This window comes from Rutilus rutilus (genome assembly GCF_951802725.1).
Source record: "Rutilus rutilus genome assembly, chromosome: 1".
Lineage (NCBI taxonomy): Eukaryota > Metazoa > Chordata > Actinopteri > Cypriniformes > Leuciscidae > Rutilus > Rutilus rutilus.
The window spans coordinates 47428667-47450262 of NC_140209.1; the positions used below are offsets into that span (position 1 = coordinate 47428667).

Below are 21596 nucleotides of genomic sequence, written 5' to 3' on the forward strand. Positions count from 1 at the left end.
AAAACAGGTTTAAAACTGACTGACAGCTTCTCAGCACAGAGAGGCCAGCACTTTAAAAATAGTTAGTGGGGAATTATCTTATTATTGTCTGGCTATTAGAAAATATACGGTTGGCCATTACAAACATAACATGCATTCAACTTTGTAGAGAATTAATATATGCAGTAAAATAGTGTATCTGGTTATGTAATATCACAATGTAGTATCATTCAGAATATATCCACCAGCCTACAGTACAGGGAACCCCACTTAATAAACATACTAAAGCAGGTGTTTCTCAATCAGGGGCCCATGGCCCTCTAGATGGCCTCAGCAATGTCTTAAATTATTTAAATTATATAAAAATAATCTAACTTAATTAAAATGCTAAAGAAAACAAAATCAAGGTGTACTTTTTTATTTAAAACTATTTGATTTTAGTTTATCAATATAAACTATATTAGTTTGTTTATATTTATATAGTTTATCAAGTATTAATATTAGCAAATATTAGCAGCTTTATCATAGTTAAAACCAAACATATCAGAGGAAATATACAGTGGGTATGGAAAGTATTCAGACCCCCTTAAATTTTTCACTCTGTTATATTGCAGCCATTTGCTAAAATCATTTAAGTTCATTTTTTCCCTAATTATTGTACACACAGCACCCCACATTGACAGAAAAACACAGAATTGTTGACATTTTTGCACATTTATTAAAAAAGAAAAACTGAAATATCACATGGTCCTAAGTATTCAGACTCTTTGCTCAGTATTTAGTAGAAGCACCCTTTTGATCTAATACAGCCATGAGTCTTTTTGGGAAAGATGCAACAAGTTTTTCACACCTGGATTTGGGTATCCTCTGCCATTCCTCCTTGCAGATCCTCTCCAGTTCTGTCAGGTTGGATGGTAAACGTTGGTGGACAGCCATTTTCAGGTCTCTCCAGAGATGCTCAATTGGGTTTAAGTCAGGGCTCTGGCTGGGCCATTCAAGAACAGTCACGGAGTTGTTGTGAAGCCACTCCTTCGTTATTTTAGCTGTGTGCTTAGGGTCATTGTCTTGTTGGAAGGTGAACCTTCGGCCCAGTCTGAGGTCCAGAGCACTCTGGAGAAGGTTTTCGTCCAGGATATCCCTGTACTTGGCCGCATTCATCTTTCCCTCGATTGCAACCAGTCGTCCTGTCCCTGCAGCTGAAAAACACCCCCACAGCATGATGCTGCCACCACCATGCTTCACTGTTGAGACTGTATTGGACAGGTGATGAGCAGTGCCTGGTTTTCTCCACACATACCGCTTAGAATTAAGGCCAAAAAGTTCTATCTTGGTCTCATCAGACCAGAGAATCTTATTTATCACCATCTTGGAGTCCTTCAGGTGTGCTTTCATGTGTCTTGCACTGAGGAGAGGCTTCCGTCGGGCCACTCTGCCATAAAGCCCCGACTGGTGGATGGCTGCAGTGATGGTTGACTTACTACAACTTTCTCCCATCTCCCGACTGCATCTCTGGAGCTCAGCCACAGTGATCTTTGGGTTCTTCTTTACCTCTCTCACCAAGGCTCTTCTCCCCCGATAGCTCAGTTTGGCCGGACGGCCAGCTCTAGGAAGGGTTCTGGTCGTCCCAAACGTCTTCCATTTAAGGATTATGGAGGCCACTGTGCTCTTAGGAACCTTAAGTGCAGCAGAAATTTTTTTGTAACCTTGGCCAGATCTGTGCCTTGCCACAATTCTGTCTCTGAGCTCTTCAGGCAGTTCCTTTGACCTCATGATTCTCATTTGCTCTGACATGCACTGTGAGCTGTAAGGTCTTATATAGACAGGTGTGTGGCTTTCCTAATCAAGTCCAATCAGTATAATCAAACACAGCTGGACTCAAATGAAGGTGTAGAACCATCTCAAGGATGATCAGAAGAAATGGACAGCACCTGAGTTAAATATATGAGTGTCACAGCAAAGGGTCTGAATACTACATGTTATATTTTAGTTTTTCTTTTTTAATAAATGTGCACAAATGTAAACAATTCTGTGTTTTTCTGTCAATGTGGGGTGCTGTGTGTACAATAATTAGGGAAAAAATGAACTTAAATGATTTTAGCAAATGGCTGCAATATAACAAAGAGTGAAAAATTTAAAGGGGTCTGAATACTTTCCGTACCCACTGTATTATTGCTTCTATGAGGGCCCTTTGAATATTGTGTTGGACATTGGGGGGCCTTCATGTCAAAAAGGTTGAGAACCACTAAATCATGTCTTTAATGTAAATGTAAAAATAGGAGGGAGAATCGTACAGTGGGGAATTTGGTTTATCTATCAGTAACACGGCAGTAAACGTCACATGACACGTGTACACACAGAAAGAGAGAGAGTACTGGAATCACATAATTTAATACTTCATGCAGTTGAAGGTGAGATTTGATACAGATTTAATGGACCCGTTTTCCTAGTATCCTCATCTTTTGCACTCTCTTACATCCAGCTACACAAAGTGACATCATACTCAGGTTTAATACTTTTTCCTCTTTAATTGTAGAATATAAACTCCCTGATTGTGCAGTTCCGATTCATTAAGGTGCACTTCTGGATCCTATTGCTGAGATGAAATCTTGTCAATGTCATGGTGTGCTGTTTTGCTGGAATAAGCATTGCTTGTTTTGTCTTTCCAAAAGTCTTGAGCTCAATATCAAAACATAATGTTCACATTAAATTGTTTTAAAATGTTAATGTTGAGCCTTCAGTACTCTGATCTATATTTTAAATCCTAGCATCGTTGGCATTTTTATGAATTATGTAAGGAGTGCTTGCGTAGACGTGCGGTTTCTCTCCTGGTTTTGTGTTATATTTGTGCGTTAATTACCCGCCTTCTCAGAAGGCAAATGTACATGATCTCTTTGACCTTTGTATGTGGCAAGTATTCTCAAAGCTTTTAGGCTTGAACCTGTAGGGCACACATGCTTCTAGTTCCCATAGTTATTATGTACTGAATGAGAGATGGCAATTAGAGACATTAGAGACAGAGTAAGTAGCCCATATGTTGGCTTAATTCTCAGATTTTAAAGTTACAATCCATTCTTATTTTATGTTTAGAATTAGAATAATTACAGATTTGAAAAACTTTGATTGTCAAGTGGCAATGGAAGTTTTTTAATCTATAATCTGAACGTTGCATTGTAATTAATAAACGGTGGATTTAAAAGGTGCGTGGTGGTGCAACAGTGGAACAAGAAAGAAACAAATCTATAGATAGGCCTATACATCCAATAATTATAGATAGACTGTTACCATGGTTACATTTGTCACCATGGCTATGTGTGTTATGATTCTCTTCTGATGACAGATAGCGGGATGCTCATAAAGCTCTTAGATTTGTTATATAACAGCATTTTAATAATTTACAATAGTTGCAAAGTGATAGATGAACTTCTCCTATTACATTAAGTTTCAAATTAATCCAAATTAAGTTTCAGTCTTATTTCGTTCTTTATTTTGTGCTTAAATAAGTTACATTAGAGTGCCGAGTGTGGATAGATAATAATCAGTGAACCCACAATTCACTCCCTCGTATTGCAATGACATTTGTTTCATGCTAGATTGCACTGCTTCTGACAGAAAATGATTCACCTATATGTTATGTGCTTAATCAGTTTAATCAGTTATATCCTCATGTCATGGCAGTGTTGAATCTGTTTGAATGATGTCATTTAATAACTTCATGCAGCTGAAGGTGACATTTGATACAGATTTAATGGGAATAAAATGCATCTTTTTAGGAGCTCATTGGTGTAAATATCCTCTGCTTTCTTTCAATCTCATGTCACCTCCAGCCGCCCAAAGTTACACATCATCACTCAGGCTATACTTATTTCTGTTTAATATTAGTATGCAAATCCTGTATTTTATGCAGGAAGTTCTGATTCATTAAAGGAACACGCCGACTTTTTGGGACTTTAGCTTATTCACCGTATCCCCCAGAGTTAGATAAGTCCATACATACTCTTTTCATCTCCATGCGTGCCTTAACTCTGTCTGACGCACCCACCGCTACCCTAGCTTAACACAAAGACTGGAGGTAAACGGCTCCAGCTAGCACACTGCTCCCAATAAGTGACAAAATAACGCCAACATTTTCCTATTTACATGTTGTGATTTGTATAGTCATAGCGTGTACAAATAACAAGGTCACATGAGACACAGCCATCTTCTAACCGTATACATACTGGGAACTATATTCTCCGAAGGCGAAGCACTGCTACTTGGGCGGAGTGATTTGCTCGCAGCGCCTGAGAAGCCCCGTGGTGAGGAGCAGAGAGTTCGCTCAGATTGGAGTAAATCACTCCACAGAAGTAGCAGTGCTTCACCTTCTGAGAATATAGTTCCCAGTATGTATACGATTAGAAGATGGCTGTCTCTCATGTGACCATATTTATGTTATTTTGTCACTTATTGGGAGCAGTATGCTAGCTGGAGCTGTTTACCTCCAGTCTTTGTGCTAAGCTAGGCTAGCGGTGGGTGCGTCAGACAGAGTTAAAGGGATAGTTCACTTTGAAATTAATTTTTTATATGTTTTAGCTTACCTCAAGGGCATCCAAGATGTAGGTGTCTTTGTTTCCGCAGTAGTTTCAATTTTGATATTTTTAGGTCAAACCGTTCTTGTCTGTCAGTCATATAATGCAGGTCGATGGTCACTGTCTCAAAACACAAGCACAGAGTCCAAATTAAAACAATTCCCCATCGTCCAAATTAAACAATTCCCCATCGTAAGTACACATTGATGGCCTAAGACACGAAACGAGCGGTTTGTGTGAGGAAACGAACAGTATTTATATCGTTGTTATCTCTTGAACACAGCACACGTCCAAATGATCTGACGGCGCGGGCGGGTATAGATATATACATAGATGTCGCCTTGGCTACGGTTTCGTTCCAATGAACTGCAGTAGCGAAGGCGACATCTAGTGTATACATCTATACCCGCCCGCGGGTTAATTTCGTGTCTTAGGCCATCAATGTGTACTTACGATGGGGAATTGTTTAATTTGGACGATGGGGAATTGTTTTAATTTGGACTCTGTGCTTGTGTTTTGAGACAGTGACCATAGACCTGCATTATATGACTGACAGACAAGAACGGTTTGACCTAAAAATATCAAAATTGAAACTACTGCGGAAAAAAAGACACCTACATCTTGGATGCCCTTGAGGTAAGCTAAAACATACCAAAATTTTATTTCAAAGTGAACTATCCCTTTAAGGCACGCATGGAGATGAAAAGAGTATGTATGGATTTATCTAACTCTGGGGGATACGTGAATAAGCTAAAGTCCCAAAAAGTCGGCGTGTTCCTTTAAGGTACACTTCTGGATCTTATTGCTGGGAAGACATTTGTATTGCATTTCAGAAAAAGGTTGATACTGTTTTGTATTTTTGTGTTGTCTATCCCTGCTTATTTTCTCTCTCTTTGCTGGAAAATCCATATATGGTCAGGTATATGGATGGTTTTACATGGTTGTGGGTCCAAGGTGATCATTAATGGTCTTTAAGCTGGTTGGTTGATCAGCTGGAAAACCTGCTGTTTGACCTGTAGACCAAATTGGTTAAGCAGGAGGTTAGAGCTGGTATACCTTTTTGGACCAGACAAAAAAAATCAGCTTGAGCTGGTATGACCTGTTTTTTCCTTGCTAAGTACATCACTATTTTATATCTATCTTGCCTTCATTTCTGAAGAGCTGATATCAGCATGAGCTGTCTCACTTTCACTCTCAGAAAGCCAACTGAAGAGGTTATGAGGATGTGACCTGAAATCAGCCAAGCTGCTGCATAACATAGTGTGAATAATGACTCCATTTTCTTTTCATGACCAGACAGCATTTTAAAAACAATCAACTTTGAGGGTTTGGCTTATATGATGGTTTCATGACGTAGTATAGTGTAATACTGTATTTTTGGAGAGTGGATGATGTTGAGGGGATCATCTCTTTTTCCTCTCTTCCTCTGGGAGAGTGGATGACTTTGGCTGTAATCTAACTTGATGAAACGTTTAATTTATTTAAATCTTCTTATTTTATGCCTTCTTTATTTAATCAGGCACTCTTATTTGCCCCCACAGAGCAAAGTGATGGATGAGGTGAGTGGGTGAACACTCTTTTGTTCCTTTTTTTGTCTCCGGCTCTCGTTCTCACCTCTCCAATTCTCTTTGCTCTGATTTTGAAAAGGAGAGAGAATGTCGTGAGCTCTAATTATCATGTAAGATATACCCAAGGTGGGTGGTTAGTGTTCGTCTGTTGTCAGTTGCTTGTTGAAATTAATTTCGACCTCTTAGATTAGTTTGTGAGTTGAAATCTACTTGAGTAATTAAATGGACTTGTTGTATTATGCTGAATGTTGACAATTTAGTTTCACCTGAAATAATTTTATTAATCAGTATTTTTGTTTATTTATATTTATTTTTAAGCAAAATTGGTCTAGATATGGTCTTTTGGATATAAAAATGATTTATCTTATATTTAAATCAAAAGAAAACAATTCACCAATTGGGTGAGCAAATTAAACTTTGGTATTGTTTTAAGGGTAATCAACAAGTTTTTTTCTGGAAAGCAAGTTTTTTTGCTGTGTGCCCTTAATCCGATACTGACTTTTTATTCTTTAGCATCTGCCATAGAAGTAGCTTTTAGTATTGATCATTTCCTTTCACATTCGCAAGTGGGCAGCTGTTTTGATACTGAGGACAAAAACTCAAAGAAAGGTCATATTGAAGGTCATAGCTCATAAAACACACACTAGCTAAATGTAGCCGTTGCTATAGCAAAACATGTAACGTTGTAAATATCCTGTTTTATAGCTTCAAAATTTGTGAAAGGCTACAACACAAAACCAGGACTTGTGGGTTTAATATATCACTAAACATTAAACCTGTTGTTCCTCTGGCTGTCATTGTGAGTAAGCGGATTTATACAAGGGTGTTTGTCCTGAGCATGAATGTAAATGGTGGTATGTTGTGGGAAAAAAAGCGTTTAACTGTATCCCATCTTTCACTCATCCGCTCACATACTTGTATATTTATCTACTCACTTTCTAATACTGAATAAATAGTTTTGTGTCTTTGCTGTTTGCTAGCCTGGGAGCCATCATACTCATTGTCAGTTAGCAGTGTCTATTTAGGTGTTAATTATCTTCCACACACCTCTATAGTAGTACCTCATTACATGGTAAAAATAAAGCTATGAGACAATACAGTCTTTGCTCTGACGTAGTGGGGGGAAAAAATCAGTAGAATATGGAGAGCATGGATAAAGTCTTCAAGTCACTTTATTGCTGTAAATCACACCAAACAAGAGTTTATCAGGTTCTACTCAATATCCAAGCAAACACACTAGTGGTTAACATCCTATTTTGTGCAAATTGTGTGTACAAGAGAAAGATTTAGTCAAAATGGCACCCAGGCTAGCTTAGTATTGCATAATGATACTACTTAAAGCTATCACTTCAAACTACAGTATAGAAACAGATAATCAGATTTCAAGTTTTCCTACAGGAAGGCCTCACATTTCCGACAACTACAAAAAGCACTTTCTTTTCCTGACCTGCCCTCGACTACAGCATGGCTCTAGGACAGTGGGTCAAGGTTTCATATGGCACTTGCATTGCACTGTATCTGTTCGTTACAACCGACACTAAAAGAATAGGCTGATTCTACAATAAAGCAAAGTCTTTGAAGGTGACAATCAGTGGTCAGATTTCAGATTCTTTGTGATACGACCTCTGATCGAAGTTTAGATTGACTGAAAGGGTCTCTAGCTCAGTCCCCCTCTCACCCCTGTCCTCCTCCTGCTCCTCTTCATCCCTACTAATGAAGGCTAACTCATTTTCATAGCAGAAGTTGGCGCCAGATTCCAAGGATTTGTTCTCCTCCATGTCTTTGGCGCTGCAACGAGGCGTTGAGGGAACCTCGTAGGTCTTATGAAAGTGCGAGTAGTCCACCTTATACTGGTTGCGTTCCTCAAACACCACAGGCTCAAAGCGATGGCCCCATAAGATCTCGCTGGCCAGGTATGAGCTGCGCACTTGAGCCGTCATTGCAGTCGCCTCGACCATCCCTTCCAGTATGACCACTATCTCAAAATCTGATGTTTCCAGCTCCTGCTTGCTGATTCCAAACAACGGACTCTCCTCGCTTATCTCATGTAGGATAGTGAGGGGAGCAACCAGGAAGATGCGGTCAAGACCTTGGTCGTAACCCACATTGATGTCGATCTGATCGAGAGGTATGTACTCCCCCTCCTCTGTGATTCGGGGCTTAATTAGCTGCGCCCGTACGTGAGCCTCAACAATGTGACTTTTCCTCAAGTTCCCGACCCGCCACATGAGGCACAGCTTCCCGTCACGCATAGCGATGACAGCATTTTGCGAGAACAGTATCGTTTCTGCCCGTTTCTTAGGCCGTGCCATTTTGGCCATGATGGCACCGATCATGAAAGAGTCAATGATGCAGCCAACAATGGACTGGAAGACGACCATGAACACCGCTAAAGGACACTCCTCAGTCACGCAGCGGAATCCGTAGCCAATCGTCGTTTGCGTCTCAACTGAGAACAAGAATGCTGCGACAAAGCTGTTCACCTGCATGACGCACGGTGTGAAGTCGTCTTGAGAAGGCCGGTCTAAGTCACCATGGACAAGAGCAATAAGCCAGAAGGCGAACCCGAATGCGAGCCAGGACAGGACAAATGCAAGGGAGAAAAGGACGAACATCCACCGCCAGCGAATGTCCACACAGGTGGTAAAGATGTCGGCGAGGTAGCGCTGGGATTGCTCATCCATATGAGAGAAACTGACATTGCACTGGCCTGTCTTGTTTACAAAGCGACTTCGCACCTTCCGGCGCGTCTGGATCTTGCCATTACCAAAGCCATTGCCGAGGGCGGGCATGTTGCTGTGGCGGAACACGTCCTCCTCCTCCGATGACACAATGTTGTAGCGGTGGGGCTTGCCCACACTCATGCCACTCTGCCTGGCCAGAACTAATCCGTAAGTGGGAGAGAGTACCAATGCAGCTCTCGATCAGTTTGTGTTGCCTGAAGATGAAGCAAAAAAATGATATCAGTTATGTAGTCTTTGTTCATTGTATATTTTGTCATACAGTTGTGCTCATACATTAACAAACTCCTTGTAAAATGTTTAGCATTTTTAAAAAGATTGTCCTGAAAAGGCTGCATAACACACAATTAAGTATATCCCAAAAGATAAAATAAATGTACACAAATTAAAAGACAAACATATTTTCACAAATTATCCTGTTCAAAAGTTTCCACACCATTTGTTCTCAATATTGTGTGTGATTGTAACCTTTTGTGTTTGTGATAGTGACAAACCTCTATCTCAACAACATAAAGCCACTGTGAAGAAGTATTCAGATGTGCAGGGCATGCTGGGATTCTGAAGAACTTACCTGGAGGAAATTTGTCAAGAACAGTCACAAAGGCGAACAGTCAATGATTCTCAGGGAGGTAACACGCAATATTGAACCAAAGGTATGTAAACTTTTAAACAGTATAACTTAAGTATATTAAGTTATTTTGTTTTGTAAATAGGCCTATATTGTAGATATGCACTACCATTCATTTGGGATCAGTACTTTAATAATAGTACTGTACAGTTATAATACATTATAATTTGTATCTATTCACTGTTACACCTTTATAATCTATAATGCATTAAAACACATGACAGACAACCAATTTCAGACGTAACTGGGAATCTGCGAATATTATAATGCATTTTACAAAAGATATAAGGAATTATAACGTACATTATTAATACTTTTATAATGCATTATACATAAAGGCTTTAAGTAAAATGTTACCCAACAAACTTTTTTCAACATTGATAATAAGAAATGTTTCTTGATTTCTGAAGATCATGAGACACTTAAGACTGCTAAAATAGAAAACCGTTATTAGGGGCCAAGCACCGACGGTGCGGAGGCCCCTACTGTAATCGTTGGCGTTCTTATTCTTATTCTTATTCTTATTCTTATTCTTATTCTTATTCTTATTCTTATTCTTATTCTTATTCTTATTCTTCATCCGCTCTGGGAGTCTATTTAAGCCCTTAGAACCACTTGCGGGAAAATTATGAAATTTGGCACACTGATAGAGGACAGTCTGAACTGTCACCATAGCAAATTTGGAGTCTCTTACTCAATCCCTCTAGCACCACCAACTGTCCAAAGTTTCACTCATGTTTATGCTATAATAACATTTGAACCATAAGGGCCAAAAAAACAAAATGATTTTTCCTCTGATTCCTTTGCTCAAGCCGATTCGATTGCATTTTCAAATTTGTACGCCATTTTGAATTCTCTGAAAAACCTACTTTTTCGAACTCGTCCTAGACAGTTGCTCTGATTTTCACGAAAATTTAACCAGACCATCTTCAGACCATGCCGACAAAACGTTATGGAATTCATGTCGATTGGTCAAACCGTTCTCGAATACCGCGCAAACTAGTTTTACGTAGCGCTTGTGAAAACAGACGTAAAGCTGTATCTTTACGTATAAATATATTCAGACCAAACTTGGTAGATGTCATCACAAGCATGACCTAAGGCTATATGCTGCATTTCGGCGCAACGCCACCTACTGGTCCGGAGATATGAAAAATGGCTATTTTTGCTTAGAACTTCTGAACGGTTTGTCCAAAAATCATAAAAGTCTCATTAGATTCAGGGCGTCATGCCGAGTCGACTGATATCCAATTGTTCCATATCGACCATTTTAGACGTTGACCTAAATGCTGTATTTTATGAAGTCATGAACGTATCGTTACGAAACTCGGTATGGGTCATCAGTAATTTAGCGCTTAAAAGACATTTGCCAATATCTTCAAAACTGGTTGAGACGAAACCACCGTGGGAAGTTCGGAAACATAGGTCGTTGGCTAAATGCTTATGCCCAAATGTCAAACTATGAATAGAAAGTGGCAAGAGAATGCAAACAAATTCAGGTGTGGGTCATTTTTTATGTGTTTATTTATACGTATAAATGTATATAACTCAAAATGAGATATTTTCACCAAATTTGACACACACACATGTATGGGCTCACTCTGAGGACACATTAAAATAAAGTGGGATTGTGCTTCGTGTTGGAGCTATAACAGAACAAAACATGAAATTGCCATTTGACTTCAATACAGTATTGTGATATAAAATGCTATACTTTATGAATATATTAGCGTATCGTTACGAAACTCGGTATGAGTCACCGGCACCATGCCTTGAAGATACTCAAAACGTTTCGGGGCATTTCCAAAAATGCTAATAACTTTTGAATAAATTTGCCTATTGTAATAACACTGGTCTTAATAGATTCCTTGGGTTATGCCGAAAACATAGATACCAGTTTTGCCATAGTCAGTCAAACTTCCTGTCCGCCATCTTTATTTTCTTTTAAAACCTACTTTTTCCGAACTTCTCCTAGATCGTTTGTCCGATTTTCACCAAAATTTAATCGTATCATCCCCAGACCGTACCAACAAAATTTTATGGAATTTCATATACCGCAGCAGCAAAGTTGAGGCATGATGCCAAAATGACATTCAGGCTTTATCTCTGCAATGCCTTGACATATTGACACCTTACTTTGTATGTTTCATTGTCACCTCACTCTGACCACACCACATCAATTTCGTAACTGCGCCAACTCAAAAGTGACAAACCATTCAATTATATTATTAGTGACTGTATATATGATTTTTTTTCACCCATTTTGCGTAAAATCATCTTAAATTGTCTTTAATTGCTCTTTGTTGCAGTTGGTCTGATACTCCTAGACATGTTGGCATGGTTTGTTTTTGTCTTTGCGCTTGGCCCCGATAATGGCTGCTTGCAGCTATATTTGTGAACTGTAATACTATTTTACAATATTACTGTTTTACTGTATTTTTTTGATAAATGCACCCTTGTTGAGCATAAGAAACTTCTTTCAAAAACATTAAAAAAAAATTACATACTGCAGTATGTAGTTTATTTAATAAATTATTTAATAAACTAAAGCAATATGACAGGCAGTTAGACGCAAAGCCACTTAAACATGGTAAAATCACAGTAACACACAGCCTCTATTGGCTTAATACTTTTAGAAAATGGTAACAGCAGTATGATAAAAAGAATAAAATGTTAACAAATATCTGGATTTATTAAAAAGTCCAAACTATTAATTTTATATAATATATATATATAGTATTAGAATACTGAAAATGTCAATGAAAGGTAAACCTGTGTGATGCAGGCCAAAGTAGTCCCAAAATGAATCCTATGAGTCTTCATTGCAGCTAAAAAAGTGTGTTACTCCTCTGTGAGAGTGTGTGTGAAAGTGCTGTTCTGTGAGTGTGAGTAAGGAGAGAGCAGATGAGCAGAACTGTCGTCTGGTTGTTTCACAGCAGATGTAGCTAATTAAAGTAATTTCGCACTTTTCCTGTGAAACTCCGCACATTCGTACAGTGAAGTGCTGAAGTGCGCACACCTCAGAGCCTGAGAGGAGCTGGAGTGCGGTCCTTATTCTTATCGTTATCATCATTATCATTATTCAGATTTTCTCACTACTGTTTTTTTTTTTGACAGAGCTCTGAGCCGGGAGCTGCCGGTGGGGTCCAGATTTAGGCGTCTAGCCAGTGCCTGAGTCAAGTGATCTGTCTTTCTAATAATAGATGCCTGTCTCAGTCAGGCTACTGCATGCACGCACACACTTGCAAGAATCTGCGCTCCAAGACATACTGTACTGACAGAGAGACGTAAAAACACACAGACTCCACATGTTTGCACACACACACACACTCACACACTGGGGGCTGGGTAGTGTCAGGTGCTATATTGGTGAGTGCGAATAGCTAAGAAGCCTCAGATTCGGCGAGAGTGATAATGAGAAAAACATATAATTTCCTGCATGTGTACGCATGAAAGCAAAGAAATACAGCATAGTTCTTACAATTCTCAAAAATAAAAGAATCACAAGAAAAACTAGAGGGATATAGAGGTTTCCATGGAAACCTGTCTGGTAGAAATTTTGTGTGTGTGTGTGTAGGTGTGTGTGTTTGTTTGAGGGGCGACTGTCGGCTTCATGCGGTGTTATTTTAGTCATCATCCAGGTGGCCAATCACTCAAAACTGAGAGAAGAGACGTGAAACGAGAGAGACAGTTGAGCACTTAATAAGTTTTTCAATGATAGCCGTGAGAATACAAAGTAGATTTTCCAGTGACAGAGACAGTGGGGTCAGTATCTTCACTGCGTCCTGATGTGATGTCAGATAATTCCTTTCTAAATGTCAGCAGATCCTCTGATCATGTAGTGGTTCGATAGTGGCGCTATGATGAGTAAAGATAAGCTAATCAATGCTCTGTGGTAGCTACATTTATATAACATATAATATAAAATATAAAGTGATATAAGAGATATGTGTTTTGCAGTAAAATAAAAAAATGATCCCTGCTTTTATCTCTCAAATATGCACTGCATGTTTTGCACTAAAATAAGATTAAATAAAACTATAAATTAGGTTTCTTTAAACCAAGAAACATGATTGGGAAAAGGTTTTGTACTGAGGCAGTTCTTAGTAGCATTAAGAAAGAATTGTGGGAGAAGATAATCTCGGTTATGAGAGTCTGACGTAAAAACCTGCACCCTATGGTGGTTGGTCGATGGAAACTTAGTCTGAAGAGAACATTCTGTGTCCTTTTTGCTTTTCATACACACTTAGAATCAAACCAGACAGCTGTCATTTTCAATTCTCAGACATAATTATTAACAATCTACCCATCCAACAGCTCCTCCAGTCCCAAAATGGCAAATATGATGAGAAATTAAAGTGATGGCAGTTTGTGAGAACTTTGACAGACAGTTGACAGACTTCAGATATTACTCCACACTGCTCCTCCCAACAAACATTTCCAATACAGCCCAGAGCTGCATCGGTCTCCTTTAACAAACTTTCTGAACTTAGACTCGTATCACACCCTCGCCATTTGTGCAGTGCCGAAAAGAGTTGCATCTGGTGACTTTTCTTTTTGCCAATGACATTCAGCCTGGTTTTCAAAAACCATAACATTTTTATGATTTTATATTTTTGTCATGATATATTCATCCAAACAGGTGTCTGAGTGTTGAACATACAGCGTTTACACAATCCCGATTTGGATTACATCTGACCGAATCTAAATTTAGACTTTAGATGTTTTAGATGATGCTCATAGATTTTAAAAAACAAAGATATTCTCAACATATTCCAGGGGACATCTGTCATTGTGGGAATGCTGTATTGGGTGTGACAGCCCCCTCATTGATTTGATAACACACAGTGAAGGTACAGGACATGCAGTGTTGATGACCATCACCTACTCTATATGACTCTATTCATGTGCGGCACATTAAAGGCACCAAAACACTCGCAGACATCAAAAACGCAAACCGCCTACAGGTTGCAGAAAATACCTGTAGACTGTCCATGTGAGTGAGACAGAGCCGATAGAAGCTGAAGGAATATGTGCAGTCAACAGGCACTTAAAATATCAACAAAACATATTCTGCTTACCTTTTTTCTTCCCTTTGTGTGCATGGAAATATGTAAGAGAGAGATCTGAAGTTGAGCTAAAGCATGATTCCATTGAATTTCTTACAGTTCCCCTACAGGAAAAAACACCCTTTTAAAGAAAAAAAGGGATCCTGACTGTTCAACGAGGTCCTCATCTTTAGCGTCACCTACACAGAAGGAAATTCGCACACATGTACGCATGTATTCGAAGGAGGTTCTTATCTAAAGCCTGCAGATTATATGCTAACAACCTCAGAATGTTCCATCAACGAGTGTTGTTCTGACGTTTCAGTAATCTTCAGCAGTGCCGCGGTCATCCTCACGTGTCCAGAGATTCCCTAATGTTCCAGTGCGCCACCTCGTCTCTTTGAACATTTAAAAAACTGCTCTCTCTTTCTCTCTCCTTTTTTTCCCCTCTCTCTCACTCTTGTCTGCTATCTGATCTTTGCTGCAGTTTTTCACACCCTCTCTCTCTCTCTCATTTGCTCCCTCTCTCTCTGAAGTTGGCATTTGCAGGGACCACAGTCTCACCGATGCTCTTGAAAAGCAGCCTGGTGGTCACGCACAAAACCAAAATAAGAACATTTTACTGCCCTCTACGTTGGCTGAATAGATTACAGACTGACAAATGTGTTCCCGTGAGTGTGAAATTAGCAAATCCTAAAGATCGTTTTGTTTGAATGGTCTTGTGCTGTTTTCTCTTAGTTGTGAACTGGGATTTGTGGACACTGTTTTTCATAGTGTTTGCATAAGGTTAGTGTGTGTGTGTGTGTGTGAGTGTGTGAGAACATGTTCTCAGATGAATAATCGTTTTAAAGAGGCTGGCTCTTTGGTTTGGGTTGCACACACAAGGATGATGACAGAACCAGGACATTTGCCTCTACAAATAAGCACAAATGAACACATATATGCTCATCTGTCATGCATGGTCATGCTGACTAATTAATCTGACTCCTACCCGTGTGTGTGTGTGTGTGTGTGTGTGTGTGTGGTGGTGGTAGAAGTGTCTGTGTGACCGTTTCTCTACATAGATAGATAGATAGATAGATAGATAGATAGATAGGTAGACCTCTCATTGTAAACATACTAAGGCGCCCGCTGTGATGTCAGCTTGGGTTGCAGTGGCTTGACCTGATACTGTTTCATGTTGTGCATTGCTTGCTATGTTTGGAACTGATCTACAAGGACTGCTATTGATTTGCTATTGAACGAAGGGATCAGAAGTTTACTGTAAACAACAAACGGTTCAAGTGAATCCATGTTGAGTTATCAATGGAATGTAAAGAAACTATTTTAAGCCATGCTTTATACACTACTGTTCAAAAGTTTGGGGTCGGTTAGATTTTTTTTTACATGTTTTTGAAAGAAGTGTCTTGCTCACCAAGGGTTTGTTTTAGAAATAAAAACCAAAGGAATATTATATATTGTGTAGTATTATTCCAATTTAAAATAACTTATTATTTGAATATTATTGGAACATTATTTGATATTATAACAAGAGTTTTGCAAACACACACACACAAAAAAAGGTTCTAACAAAAATGTATCTGACTGTGATTTAACCAGCCAATCAGGTCTAAGATTATGTGACCGTATTATTTGCATGCTGCCTAATTGAGTCTAAGTACCATTTGTTTAGAGTATCTGCCTCTTAATTACTTCTGTACGTTTAATTGAATCCTTAATCTAATGGTCCTCCCGTTCCACAAACACCAATTAACACTCTAGAATTATTTTTATTTAAAAAATTTTTTTTTAATCTTTTATCAGACTTTGGCTCAGAGTTTCTCACCTTTGGCTTAGAGCATGTGTGATTAATGAGAATATAGTGTCATTGTGTACCCATCCTTGTGTCGTTCTTAACCCATGAAACTGTCTTTCTTCTGTGGAACACAAAAGTTAAATATTTGAGGAATATCCAGGCTGCTCTTTTTCAAAACAATAAAAGGGAATGACGACTGAAGATATCACACTTCAAAATAGCATCATAAAAGTATTATAAAAATTGTTCAAACACCCTGTGCACTATAATCGAAGTCATTCAAATTTACACAACTATACTTTTAAATGGCTGTCAAAGAAAAAGCTCTCATAGAGAATGAATTATAAATGCAAATTTATTACAGCACACCTAATTAGGACTAATTCAGCCATTACATAATTGCTCATTTATTCTGCACAAAGCTATGAAGACTTTTGTCATTCCAGGGTGTCAAGTGTTTGTGTGCATGTGATTTTGTTGTAATATTTATTAGGAAATATGTCTGTGTTGGCCCTGAGGCAGAGGAACAGATGTCTGTTGTGGAAATTCAAGGGTCCATATGGACTAGAGTTAAATTATTACTGTAGAGACTCTCTCTCACATACACACACACACACTTAGTCTAAATTATGTCATTGTGCCCTTTTTATCAATGAAGTAACAGTGTGAATGTTTTCTCCACTGAAGACAATCTTGGCTCTCTGCAGATATGGAGGAAGTTCCACTTTTATATGCTGTCCTCCTTAAGCTCTGTGCAACGAAACACTGACAGATTATTAATCGAAGTGTGTGTGTGTGTGTGTGTGTGTGTGTGTGTGTGTGTGTGTGTGTGTGCGCGCGCACGTGTGTCCCTTTTTCTAACTTCACGCCATATGGAGCATGAAAATAACATGAGTGGAAAATAGGCTGTTTGAAAGAGTAGAGCGATATGAGCAAAAGTGACAGTAAGTACAAAAGTACATTTATGGATTCAGTAAAACTATACAAATGATATTGCTAAGCCCTGCCTCTTTTATAATGTAAATCGCTGGCTGCGTTCGAAACCGCATACTCAATGAGTAGGTAGGCTACTTAATTTCAATAAGTAGGCTACTTAGGCCTACTTAACGAGCGCTAAAAGAGTAGGTACTTCATAGCCTGATCTCGTTAAGTATGAATGCGAACCGGACATCTGTTGACGTTATCATGTGACCTACGACGCGTTATCACAAGCGCAACAAAAGATTTGAACGACACGTTTAATTCATCTATCTGTAAATATCTTGATATTGATTAAACTTGCTCATTTTGTGGTCTTTTTGAAGAAACTGCTGCCCATTTATTTTGTGAATACATTTAGGGTTGATTTAAGTTCTTATATTTAACCCTACTAATGTGACCCACCGTTTTATCCTTACCGATATTATTTATTTTTATTACGAAATCCCAAAATTGTCATCTCTTGAATATGTTGTTAATTTCTTTATTTTATATCCAAACATTTTCATCCACAAGCAAAAGTGGCTTACTGCTTTATGTTTAATTTCATCCCTCAGGCCTAGGCCTATAAATAACAAAAAATGAATTTTTTAATAGTATTATAATGAATTCATTAAGATAATATATATTAAGATATTCAACCTTGTAGGTTCTTTTTTCCTGTGTATAAAATCTCATATTATGTATGCAAACCCATGATATATATATATATATATATATATATATATATATACCTCATAACATCAGTAACTCGACTGCCCTACCTAGAACGGTTTTCCTCAGCATTTGTAATGTCTGCACAAAGGAGACGTTGGGCAGCTGTGTGAAGATTCGCCTTTGGAGAAAACTGTTGATTTTATACTCGAAAAATTTAAGTATCATTAATATTAAAAATGTATATTACCCCAGAATGAATTGCATTGCTATCCCACCCCAAAACATACAATAATAACAACAATAAATGCTGACCAATACTTAATTATATTACTTTTTACTGAAAATTATATAATTCAATAAAACAAACAAAATGTAATGTATGTCATATTACATAGCTATGCATGAATACACTCTAGATGTGTATATAGTGAACATATCTACATTTTCATTCAAACAATTAATTAAAGCATTAATTAATTAAATAATTATATTTTATTTACTGACAACAATGAGAAATATTAATAAATTAGTAAAGAATGAATGAAAGTCACCATCACACAATAAAAAAAAAGCATATACAAGTCAACACATGAAACAAAGCCTTATTCAAACTACAATCATGTATATAGGCTACAGGCGCTGAACCCCACATTCTACTGCCATCTCAACACAGCGGTTCCCATTCTGCGGCTTTATTCTGATGAATCAGCTGACCGCCAGTGAGCCGTTCCTTTGTGCCTGAGGTTGTTGCGTGATGTGTTGTGCTTCACAATCTGAGGCAATAAGGGCAGGTGGAGTGATGGAGGGTCTCATCCATGGCACCATTTCCAGATTCAGCTCTGTGCTGCTTTTCATCCTCAGTGCTCACACCAGTCTGCTGACATTTCAGATCCTACAAAAATGCACGAACATAACACAAAAGCAGTCATTTTAACAGCACAATGTAATTTGATTTCAGTATTATTTAGAAGAAAAAAATGCTTTTTTTTTCACAAATGCCGCCATCATCTTTCCTTGCAGGTCCTGCTCCACCACAAAAGCTGCAGGAAATGCACAGAAATCAAGAATCAGAAAAGTGTTGTAATAGCTCTGTTTGAAATTACAATAATTAAAATAAACTAGAACTTAATATTTAAATTGTTGTTGTTATTCATTTCTGTAATATACTCACTCAAAGCCTTTGATGGCAGCATTCAGCTTCATGAGCCACTCTCCACCGGATAAACACACATCTGTTCATCTGTCCCTGTAACATCTAGAAAAGATTCACGTTACCTCTGTGATTTATGAGCTCAACACTACATTTACATGTTGAGGTTGTTTTAACTTTTTATTCAACATAAATGTTCATCAATTTATCAACAGTACTAAAGGACAAATAAAATAGATAACTTATGTTTACTTTATAGATTTGTTCTACATAATAGCACACATACATCACTCAGATGTCTATTTCATGTTGTGATGTGCTCTTCTGCAATACTTATTGAAGATTTTCCTGTCAGATGTAAATAGACATTTAAAATAAGCGTCTTTAAGATGTATATGGTTTATGTAAATCCACTTAAGAGACGTAACTTACGTGTCCTTACTGAAGCTCCCCTGATAGCTATACATAATAAAACGTGTTTTTACAGCAAAATCACAACCATACTATACTGTGTAACGTCTTTACACCTTCAACAATTCAACAGTTTACTCTACAGTAGTTCAGCACATGCAATTTTAACACAAGGAACCGTGTTTACTCACATTTGAAAGCACCCGCGTGGCCGCGTCACTGATCTCTGCGATGTTTGATAATGACGTATCCTCTCGCGTGGCCTCCTGGGATAGAAAAGTATCCATCGGATGAGCGCTCGAAAATCTGGCCGGAAGCAGTAAGTCATCCGGGAACTTCTCGCCTACTCTTTTATGAATACTGATGTTTCGAACATACTTTTTCTTTCACGTACTGTTTTCACCTACTATATAGTAGAATAGTAGGCATATTGGAACGCACTATAAGTATACGTACGTCCGAATCTCGCGATAATTAGTACGTCACCCAGGTAATTCTCGCCTACTCTTTTATGAATACAGAGGATTCGTACATACTTTTTCGCTCGCCTACTCTTTTTCCCCTACTATATAGTAGGGAAGTATGCGGTTTCGAACGCAGCCTACAAGTTCTTTGTGTTTGGATAGTTTGAACACAATTTTAAAGGGATAGTTCATCCAAAAATGAACAATTATTTCCCTCATGTCGTTCCAAACCCCGTAAGACTTTTGTTCATCTTCAGACCACAAATTAAGATCTTTTTTTATTAAATAGGAGAGATTTCTGTCCCTCCATTGACAGCTATGCAATGCTTTGACGTTTCAAAAAGTTAATAAAGAGATCGTAAAACTATATGAATTGATCAGTTTAGTCCAAATTTTTGGAACTCGATTGCTTTATATGATGAACAGATTTAATTTAGGCTTTCATTCACATATAATCGTGCCCATCCTGGGACTTGGCTGTGTGGCCATTGTGATTGGCATCTGCTGTTATGCTGCTCAGATTGATGCATAGGAGACTGCTAAGTCTCCTATGCATCAATCTGAGCAGCATGACAGCAGATGCCAATACAATATGCCCCTGGAGCCTCTGAAATTGTTTCAGTGGAACCACTGTCTTCCCCCTGAACATATTCAAGCAGTTCAGCACTGACTGTGTGCGCTCGATTGTGAGACGTCATGTTGACCGAATCCAACTCCATACCAAGAAAAGAGATGATCTGCATGGGGGAGAGCTTGCTTTTTTTCAGTTGACCTGAAGCCCCAGCTGGGTGAGGTGCCTGAGCACCAGGTCCCTGTGTTCCACAACAGATCTCGAGAGTGAGCTAGAATGAGCCAGTCTTCGATATAGAATACGAATGCCCACTTCCCATAGCGGGGCAAGGGCAGCTTCTGTGACTTTAGTAAAGATACAGGGAGACGGGGACAGCCTAAAGGGGAGGACCTTGTAGAATTTTTAAATGTGTTTCTGCGTCAGCTTCTTGAATGGGAGCTTGTGAAGGGCCCAATTCAAGATTCGCAGATCCAAGATCTGCCGTAACCCTCCGCCTTTCTTGGGTACGATGAAGTAAAAGCTGTAAAACCCCTGAGCTCATCTCAGCTTGAGGGACAGGCTCCATTGCATCCTTCACCAGTAGGACCGCTCTCTCTGCGTGCAGTACAGGGGCTTCTTTGCCTGCCACTGAGGTAAAAAGGACTCAGCTTAACCTGGGGGGGATGCCTGGCGAACTGAATCTCGTAGCCAAGTCTGATTGTACGCAAGAGCCAGCAGGACGGGCTGGGAAGCGCTAGCCAGGCTCCGTGCAAGTTGCAAGTTGACAACCGATGTACCCACAGAGGGGCAGCGAGGAAGAGCGCTGGCTGGGGCCCAACCCGGGAAGTGTAGTATCCCAAAGTAGAGGCAGTGAGTGTAGTGTGACACTTACCTGTCTCCAAGGATCCTGCAAAGGGGGTGGCCAGAGATGCGTGAGGAGTCAACATGTCCTTGAAGCGCGACCTCGCGGCAAATGTGGAAAGGGGGGATGGAAATTAGGAAGAAAAGCATCGCTCACTGCCAGACTGTGCCCTTTATGGCCCAGAGATTGAGGAAACTGCT

At 39.0% G+C, this 21596-nt stretch overlaps 1 protein-coding gene across 1 annotated transcript; it reads right to left on the bottom strand.

The window, feature by feature from the left end:
* Positions 1-6265: 6265 nt before the first annotated feature.
* Positions 6266-14995, bottom strand: kcnj12b (potassium inwardly rectifying channel subfamily J member 12b). Its single transcript, XM_084405382.1, has 2 exons — positions 14563-14995; positions 6266-9050 (listed from the first exon to the last, which is right to left on the bottom strand). Exon 2 carries the CDS (start codon positions 8974-8976, stop codon positions 7708-7710), a length of 1269 nt encoding a protein of 422 aa, XP_084261508.1. The 5' UTR covers positions 8977-9050; positions 14563-14995; the 3' UTR covers positions 6266-7707.
* Between the last annotated feature and the right edge of the window lie 6601 nt (positions 14996-21596).

Bases quoted from the DNA above. Each gene is read 5' to 3' on its own strand.
- kcnj12b (XM_084405382.1), bottom strand. From the start codon at position 8,976: ATGAGTGTGGGCAAGCCCCACCGCTACAACATTGTGTCATCGGAGGAG.